This window comes from Babylonia areolata, chromosome 1 (assembly GCF_041734735.1).
Source record: "Babylonia areolata isolate BAREFJ2019XMU chromosome 1, ASM4173473v1, whole genome shotgun sequence".
Lineage (NCBI taxonomy): Eukaryota > Metazoa > Mollusca > Gastropoda > Neogastropoda > Buccinidae > Babylonia > Babylonia areolata.
Genome location: NC_134876.1, coordinates 72,634,218 through 72,643,174, shown reverse-complemented (window position 1 = coordinate 72,643,174; position 8,957 = coordinate 72,634,218). Strand labels below are relative to the sequence as shown.

The 8,957-nt window shown below is 44.8% G+C and overlaps 1 protein-coding gene across 2 annotated transcripts in view; it reads right to left on the bottom strand.

Moving 5' to 3' along the window:
- Positions 1–380: 380 nt before the first annotated feature.
- LOC143293498 (uncharacterized) overlaps positions 381–8,957 on the bottom strand; it is a 13,555-nt gene continuing 4,978 nt past the window's right edge. Inside the window, exons 1-2 of one of the 2 annotated variants that reach the window (XM_076604400.1) lie at positions 4,731–4,831; positions 381–2,426 (exon numbers count right to left, since the gene is read on the bottom strand). In XM_076604400.1, coding sequence (XP_076460515.1) covers positions 1,554–2,426; positions 4,731–4,745 — 888 coding nt within the window. In that variant the 5' untranslated portion in view covers positions 4,746–4,831 and the 3' untranslated portion in view covers positions 381–1,553. Of the gene's footprint in view, positions 2,427–4,730; positions 4,832–8,957 lie in introns of those variants that run through there. The other variant, XM_076604408.1, reaches the window with a different exon arrangement.

Here is an 8,957-nt window from a genome sequence, read left to right as displayed (position 1 = left end):
GTCTGGGTTTTTTTTTCTGCAACCTCATCTTTTGCACAGTTCCAGTGGCATTACCCAATAACATCTTTTGAAGTTTCAGTGGCATTACGCAACCACATCTTTTGCACACTGTTAGTGGCATTACCCAACCACATCTTTTGCACACTGTCTGTGGTATTACCCAACCACATCTTTTGCACACTGTCTGTGGCATTACCGACCACATCTTTGCACACTGTCAGTGGCATTACGCAACCACATCTTTTGCACACTGTTAGTGGCATTACCCAACCACATCTTTTGCACACTGTCTGTGGTATTACCCAACCACATCTTTTGCACACTGTCTGTGGCATTACCCAACCACATCTTTTGCACACTGTCTGTGGTATTACCCAACCACATCTTTTGCACACTGTCTGTGGTATTACCCAACCACATCTTTTGCACACTGTCAGTGGTATTACCCAACGACCTCTTTTGTACAGTCAGTGTCATTACCCAATCACCAATTTTGCACACTGTCAGTGGCATTACCCAATCACATCTTTTGCACACTGTCAGTGGCATTACCCAACCACATCTTTTGCAGTTTCAGTGGCAGTACCCCCACGCCACCTCATCGTGAAATCTACCTCACAGAGTCACACCAAGGTTGACAGTGCAGCACTCCCAGAGTACGCAGTTCACAGGATTTTATCAGTGTCAGGTTGTCGTAAGGCTACACACCGGAGGAGGCCCCGACTGGCTGCTGGGTCAGTTCGGTGGTGTTCATGTGTGCCTGTTCTGATTCTGGCATAGCAGGACACCCTCTGTTGAGGGGAAGGGGTGGGGATTGCTTAATGGCTGAGCCAAGTATGGAGGCCGCACACTACGTCCCAACAACGATCATTATTATGTTTTGACATTTCTCTGCGTGTGTGCGGGTTTTTTCAGTTCTCGTGCAGTTACCTTTTCACAAGAATTCATTAATGTTTTCTTAAAATGTCGGGAGTTTCTTATATTTTTAGTAATATTGGCTTCAAGTGAAAAATCACTAACACTTCTTAAATTTCTCTGTTACAACACAGTCAATGACACGAAAACTTGGCAACAACTTTATTTTGAAAGCAAACTATCTGTGGCAACGAAATTGAAAGCAAGAAATCTCAGTTAAGAACTCGAAAACGAAAAGGTTTTTTTTTTTCAAAGCAGAAAGAAATAGGCTTCTTCTACAGTGTGGAAGGATAGCATTGACAACATGGTTACTGGAAATCTGAAACAAAAAGAACATTCACGAGAATAAAAGAACGCAACGAACTTTATAACTGTGTTTTGTTTGCTTTCGGGGTTGCGGAGGTGTGGTGGGGGTGGTGTTAGCAGGGGTGACTCGGAGAATGAAGATAGAAGGGTGGAAGATGCATTTAACAACTGCTGAGTTCATTCACATATTTTTGTCAGGCCTTTGATTCTATCTATCAACGTCGTCTTCTGTTATGTGTTACAACCATTTGCGTTGGTTTGCTTTGAGAGTTCTACATGGCTTTGTGACTGGAATTATTCTCTGTGGTTTCAGCTGTTCCGCTAACCAGAATTTACCCTGACTGTCGGGTCCCTACTGGTTCGATCTTAGAGGTATCATCTCTGCTCTCGTAGTCACCGTCCTCGTCCTCGCCGGTCATCACTGCACTATTCAAAAAGTGATAATAAAGACCATCTTCATTCCTTGTGCTGTCTCCCGCATCGCCGATCTCCAATGGAATCCAGCTCCTTGTGTCTTCCTCGGTTGGCGGCAAGTTGTCCTGGTGATCGTCTCCATCGTAACCCAAAGCGGCGCTCAGAATCTCCAGACTCCTCCTCAGGATTTCTTCCCGGCTGGTGGACCCTGAGGCAGCAGTTTTCTGGTGCACGCCATCCTCCCCAGATTGAACAGATAGGGTTCGGGCATCAGAAGGGTGCCCGATGTTAGATCTGGAGAACTGGGTATATGCTTCATTGGTGAAGATGTCGTTGGGCCCATCATCGTGGACAGCTCTGTTGAGGTGGCCCTGAAGCTTGGTGAACAGAACAGAAGGAACCGTCCACGGTGAGTGTCTCTTCACCCCATCCACGGAACGTCCATCACTGGCAAAGCGCCGCTTGTCCCATGTCTTCACACCCTTGTGTCTTTCACCTTGTCGAGGCCCGGCCAGTGGATTACGGAACCAGGAACTGTCCACAGCATCTTCGGGGGCGGCCTTGGAAACAGCCGCGGAGTGGGGGTGTGAAGTGTCAGGAAGAAAGGCTCCGGAAAAGGAAGGGCTGGCCAAAGCAGGGTCTCTCTTGCCGTAGAACATGGGCATGCGTCGCAGGATGCTGGGTCTTTGTAACGGGTGCACGGGCTGGCGGTGCGCGAGGAGGAGGGGCAGCACGAGGAGGACGGACATGACTCTGGGCAGGCTCAGCAACACTTGGTGCCCGCTTCTCACCTGCACACACACACACACACACACACACACACACACACAAGCACGCACACATGCACACACACACACACACACACACACACACACACACACACAGTCACTGTTTTGTGTCTGCTGTTATCGTTTCACTGACAATACCGATCGAGTCCTAAAGGAAGAGAAGTGCAGAAAGGAGAAGAGAGGAAGAGATGACATAAGACACACCGGTAGGAACGTGGTGGTCTTTCAAAGCATAGACGTGTCGTGTGGCAGTGAAATAAAAACGAATCTATGAAACATGTTTACGAGCTTTGATGAGCAAAATTTCATAACACGTTCCTGTAAAACCAGAAGAGCCAGAATTTGTGTGATGGCTTAGGACGTGATCTCGAACCAACCCAAAATGTACAAGAGAGTGTACAATCAGCAGCCATTTAAGCGTATATTGATTATCTAGACGGGCGCAATAGCCGAGTGGTTATTTATAGCGTTGGACTTTCAATCTGAGGGTCCCGGGTTCGAATCTCGGTAACGGCGCCTGGTGGGTAAAGGGTGGAGATTTTTCCGATCTCCCAGGTCAACATATGTGCAGACCTGCTAGTGCCTGAACCCCCATCGTGTGTATACGCAAGCAGAAGATCAAATACGCACGTTAAAGATCCTCTATACTATGTAATTCATGTCAGCGTTCGGTGGGCTATGGAAACAAGAACATAACCACCATTCACATCCTCGAAAGTGGAGAATGGCTGCCTACATGGCTGGGTAAAAACGGTCATACTCGTAAAATCCCACTCGTGTACATACCAGTGAACGTGGGAGATGCAGCCCACGAACACAGAAGAAGGAGATTATCTTGTAATCCATCCCGTCCGTATGCAATCAGCAGTATGCGGCGTGTATTCAAGAGAGCACACGAGTTAATATGCTCTGGTGTGTGTGTGTGTGTGTGTGTGTGTGTGTGTGTCGGTGAGGGGACCAGAGGGCGGGGGGGGGGAGGTGAGTACGTACGAGTCAGTGTGCGCATGCACATGCACTTACATGAAAATACGTGTGTTTGTAAATTTTGTTTTATTTGTGTACGAATAAAATTTCCAATGATGTTCGTACCTTTTTATGTACTATCTCGCCCTCGCACCCACCCCGCCCCAGTATTCCCTGTGACCCCGGCACACTTGATAGTAAAGATATATTCTATTTTGCTCTGTTATGTTCTACTTTATATGTTTCATCGTAAAGTAGATCAGGATTCTCTACACAGTCAGTCTGGCACACAAACTGTATTCTTTGCAGAGCATTAAACCGATTACTATTATAGGCCAAATGTCATTGTGAATGAAGAACGGACAACGGACTGTTTAACCTGTTGCAGACCTGCTACTGCATGAACCCCCTTCGTGTGTATACGGCAAGCAGAAGATCAAATATGCACGTTAAAGATCCTGTAATCCAAGTCAGTGTTCGGTGGATTATGGAAACAAGAACATACCCAACATGCACACCCTCGAAAGTGCAGTGTGGCTGCCTACATAGCGGGGTAAAAACGGTCATACACGCAAAAGCCGACTCGTGTACATACGAGTGAACGTGAGAGTTACAGTCCACGAAAGCAGAGGAAGAAAAATCCTAAACTTAGTCATTCGGATGACACGATAAATAAGTTCCGTGTACAGCATGTACTTACTTAGCGCACGAAAAAAAAAGAACCCACGACAATAAAATTATTGTCCCAGGAAACGAAAATCAGAAGAAAAACCGACTGTTCGTAAAGCAGATACAGTTGCAGACAGACAGAAAAAAGGGGAAAAATGGATGACACTGGAGTGTGGTTACGGCCTTTCCCCAGGGAAGAGAAGCCCGGATTCCACAGAGCACTCTCTTTTGACAAAGGGTATTACAATGCAATACATACAATACAACACTAGGACAATACAATGTTTAAAGTGTAAGTTTAAAAAAAACATAGCAGAGAAGCTAAGGCTTGTAAGCGATAATTACAACAGAACTAAATAGCTAAATCAAGTAGCACACACACACACACACACACACACACACACACACACACACACACTTTCACTTACTCGTATGCGTTCACAGTAATTCCCCCCCCCCTTCCCCCTCCTCCCACTCGATTTTTTTCCTTCCCTCGTCTAATATCACTTACAGTGAAAAGACGTTAAACTAAAGAACGAACACCACACACACACACACACACACACACACACACACATATGACATTGACAGAGAGGGGGGGGGGGGGGCACATTGGCAGAGTGATGAAAACAGTCAGATACGGAGACTGAAGTGGAGGAAAAAAACAACACCTACCAGCATGCAGCCCATGCAATGTGTCCTTGAATTCAACAGAGTAACATGTAAGATAAAAACGTTTATCGAGCAACACCATTCACAAAGCAAAGAACAAGAACGTCGACTGTCTACTCTTCCTCAATGTCCAATCAAGAAACAAGGGGAGCATTTTATAACCACCACCCGCCCCCGCCCCCGCCCCCTCTATCCGTGAGCAAGAGAGTATTATTTACTCAGACACAACCAATCAGGTTTGGCAAGCTGAGCGGATATTTACTCAGATACGACCAATCACAAGCCGTGTTACAACAAATCAACAACACCCCCACGCCGCTTTTGTAAGTCATCTCCTGCAACGGAGGCGTAAAATGAACTCACCATTTTTCTTTTTTTCTTTTCTTTTTTTGTTCTTTTTTTTTCCGTGTAGAGGGCCTGTCCTTCCGCAACAAAAACTAACTCCCCGTTTCCTGTGATGTGGCACGGATCTTCCTTCCTGTAGATATTATCTATCTTTCTTCAGTGGTCGTGTTACAATATAAAATAATTTAAAATAAAACGGTATTGTAACTGACAAAAATAGGGAACAAACAAATATGAAGAAACACACCGAATGAATAATGAACACCACTCCTAGCAAAAAAAAAAGTCAAACAGAAACAATTATTGACACGCAGAAGAAGAAAAATATCCACCAAATAAAAAAGTATTTAAAAAAAATTCAAAAAAAAAAAATCAGCGCGTGGGTTTGACGTGACACGCGGCGAATTATGATAATAATGTTGTTATCAAAAATAATTCCCTCCCTCCTGCTGGAGCGCGCCTTGTTGCCTATTGGTATGTCCGGCAGTGGTTGCCAGGTTTTATTGACGGAAGAGGGTGGAGGAGGAGGGAGTGAGGGATGGACTGTGCTCGCTTGCCTGCTCACGAGCAGAGATCTGTGGGCACAGTATGTGTGTGTGTGTGTGTGTGTGGGAGAGATGTGGGAGAGAAAGGGGGAATGAGGGTTGGGAAGAACGTGAAGGTGGAGAACACACACACACACACACACACACACACACACACATACACACACACATAGATGGTTATTCACACATGCACAGAGTGTGGGATAGGCGATGGGAGTGAACATGATGGATTCCACAAAAACCGACGCACGAGGCACATGGATCAGTTGGGGGGCGGGGGGTTGTGTGTGTGTGGGGAGAGAGAGAGAGAGGATGGGGAGGTGATACATAGGAGAGAAAGAGAGGGGAAAAGAAAGGGAATACATAGGTGTAGAGAAAGACAGTGACAGATACAGAGACCGAGTCCGACGAACAGACAGAGACAGAGACACAGAGAGACACAGAGAGAGAGAGAGAGAGAGAGAGAGAGAGAACACACACACACACACACACACACACACACACACCACTACCACCACCACAATCACAACCAGTACCAGTTCTACCCTACGACCACCACACACATATAGATGGGAGGGAGAGAGAAGTTGTGGGAACGGAGGGAGGACCCCCCAACCCCCACCCAACCCCACCCATCACCCCCCCCCCACACACACACACACACACACACACACACCAGAAATCTCGTTAGGCAGCCAATTGGCGCTCAGTCCACACACACAGAGAACAACGTGGGAATGTCACGGGCTGTGTAACAAGGTTGTCGTTCTGCAACGCTGCCTGAATGCTCTGACAAACATGGGACACAGGCGCTGGTTGGTTGCTGGGCACACCACGCTGCTAGCAGGTGATGGTGGTCGCGGATGGGCTGGGTGATGTCGGCCGAAAGTGGGCGGTATTTGGGGGTGTGTGGGGGATTTTTGCGTGTCTTTTTTACCGTGCTGTTTTTTTTTTGGGGTTTTTTTTTTGGGGGGGGGGGGGGTTACCGAGCTTTTTTTTCTTTTTCTTTTTTTCTTTTTTTCTTTCTTTCTTTGGTTGTTGTTGTTGTTTGGGGTTGTTGTTTTTTGTTGTTGTTTTTCTAGTTCTGGTTCATGGTCTCCCTTTTGTCACATTATTAAGTGTGAACAATTTATCTTCCGGGGATGATAAGGTAGTCTTGCAATTCATAACAATTATCGTTTGGATCAATGAATAAATCCAAGATCGTTACCCCATCGACTTCCTAAATCTGCGCACAGAGAGAGAGAGAGAGAGAGGTGGGGTACTTTTCACGCAATAAAGGTCAAAGTCATTTTTAAAAGAATGGTGGTGACCAGCATTTTATATCCAAATTTTTTAAGACACTTTTTCTAGCACGTAGGTTCATGACTATGAGCACTGATGTACAGCACAAAGAAAAACAATGCGAATAAATGTATAAGGACAAGACAAAAAAGAAAGGAAGAAAATTATGAATCAACCACAGTTTGGTATACAACTGCAAGAAAGTGAATGTAAGTACTCCAGTGGATGTATTCACACAAGACTAATGGGCAGAGACCCAGGCTTTGACACAACCGACAGACCTGGAGGAATCAGGTGAGCAGTAGGTATACTTCTGTGCAGCGCCCCACTGACCCTTCGCAGAGAAGAAGAAGAAAAAGAAGGAGGATGGGTATTGAAAACCAATGTTTTAAAAAAGTGATATTTCATTACACATGATACACAGTAAGACACAAACCACACTGAACGGATACACATGAATAGATTTATCATTTCAAAGGCATCAACCTGTCAGCTGACGTACATTCATACCGAAACGGTCGATTGGTCAGCCTGTATTCTATGTTTTGCTTGTTTTTGTTTTTGCTGGGGGGGGGGGGGGGGCGGGAAAAAATGTATACAAATGTTTTGAAATCTGCCTTCCAATACTTCCGCTGTCAGTGACAGTGGGGAATACCAGATCGTCTTTGTTTTGTTGGGGTTTTTTCACAACGCGTACAAGAAGGCTAAAAGTGTGACGTCGTGTTCTGCACATTCCCGCACATGCTATGGCTACAGGTTGTCAGATCTGGAGCTGTCGATAAACAGGAGAGACAGACCGACAGGCAGACAGACTCACAGACAGAGACAAGACAAGACAAGACAACAATCTTTATTTCCGAGGATAATGGATAAACACTCGTGCGTTTATTTTATTTTTTTTATCTTGATTTGTTACTGTTGTTATTTGTTTGTTTTTGTTTTGTTCATCCAGTCCATGCCCTGAATAAGGTCTGCACTGCACAATACTGAATAATAAAGGCATAATCATGAAGGTTTCAAGAAACAATAGAGAAAAGAATCACACGCATCTAACTATAAAAATAGTATTGTTGGGTTGGGTTGGGTAGGAACGAGAGAAGAAAAGCATACATACATAAGTGAATAGTATGAAACTTGTACAATGTATATAATCAAATATCAAAGTACTTCGAATAACGATGCAGAAGTATACTGATACAGACACACATAGTGATAATGAGAGAACATTGCTATAGGAAAGGAAGCACGATTACATAGACATGATAGAACAATTGTTGTCTAATAGAAGAGAGAGAGAGAGTCACAAGATTCACAAACCTTAAACAGAGAAGCAGGTTAACAAGTGGCTATTAAAGAAAAGAAAATTGGTACAAAACATTCCTCTCTGTGTTTCAGTGCATAGAAGATACACATTGCTGAATCTCTTCTAACTCTTGTAGCTTTGTTTCAAATCAACCGTTTCTACAACACGTCAACTGGACATTTGGCTTGTATATAACAAATATTTCGTTAGATATTAATCCCTTATCATCAGTCTATAACCTTCGCAGCGCACAATTAAATGCATGTTATCTTCAATGCTGTTGCAAATAGGACATAATCATGTCATGTCCAAAGAGTTATTAACAAGACGCTTATTCATTTTCAAGTTATTACTGCCAAGTTTGAATCGGGAAGAGAGAGGGGGAGCGGGGGAAAGGCGGGGAGGGGAGGGGATAGGCTCACAATAAAAAGAGCTTGTGGGCAATGACGGACAGTTACAAGCGGATTGATGTTCAAAAATAGAACAATAACTGTGTTCATTAAGGGGGATATGATGTGGGTGCCAGTGAGAAAAGAGGTGATAGACAGAGGACAGACAGACAGACATAAAATTGATGGCACGAAGGACAGAGAAAAGAGGTGATAGACAGAGGACAGACAGACAGACATAAAAGAGATGGCACGAAGGACAGAGAAAAGAGGTGATAGACAGAGGACAGACAGACAGACAGACATCAAAGAGATGGCACGAAGGACAGAGATGATGGCACGAAGGACAGAGAAAAGAGGTGAT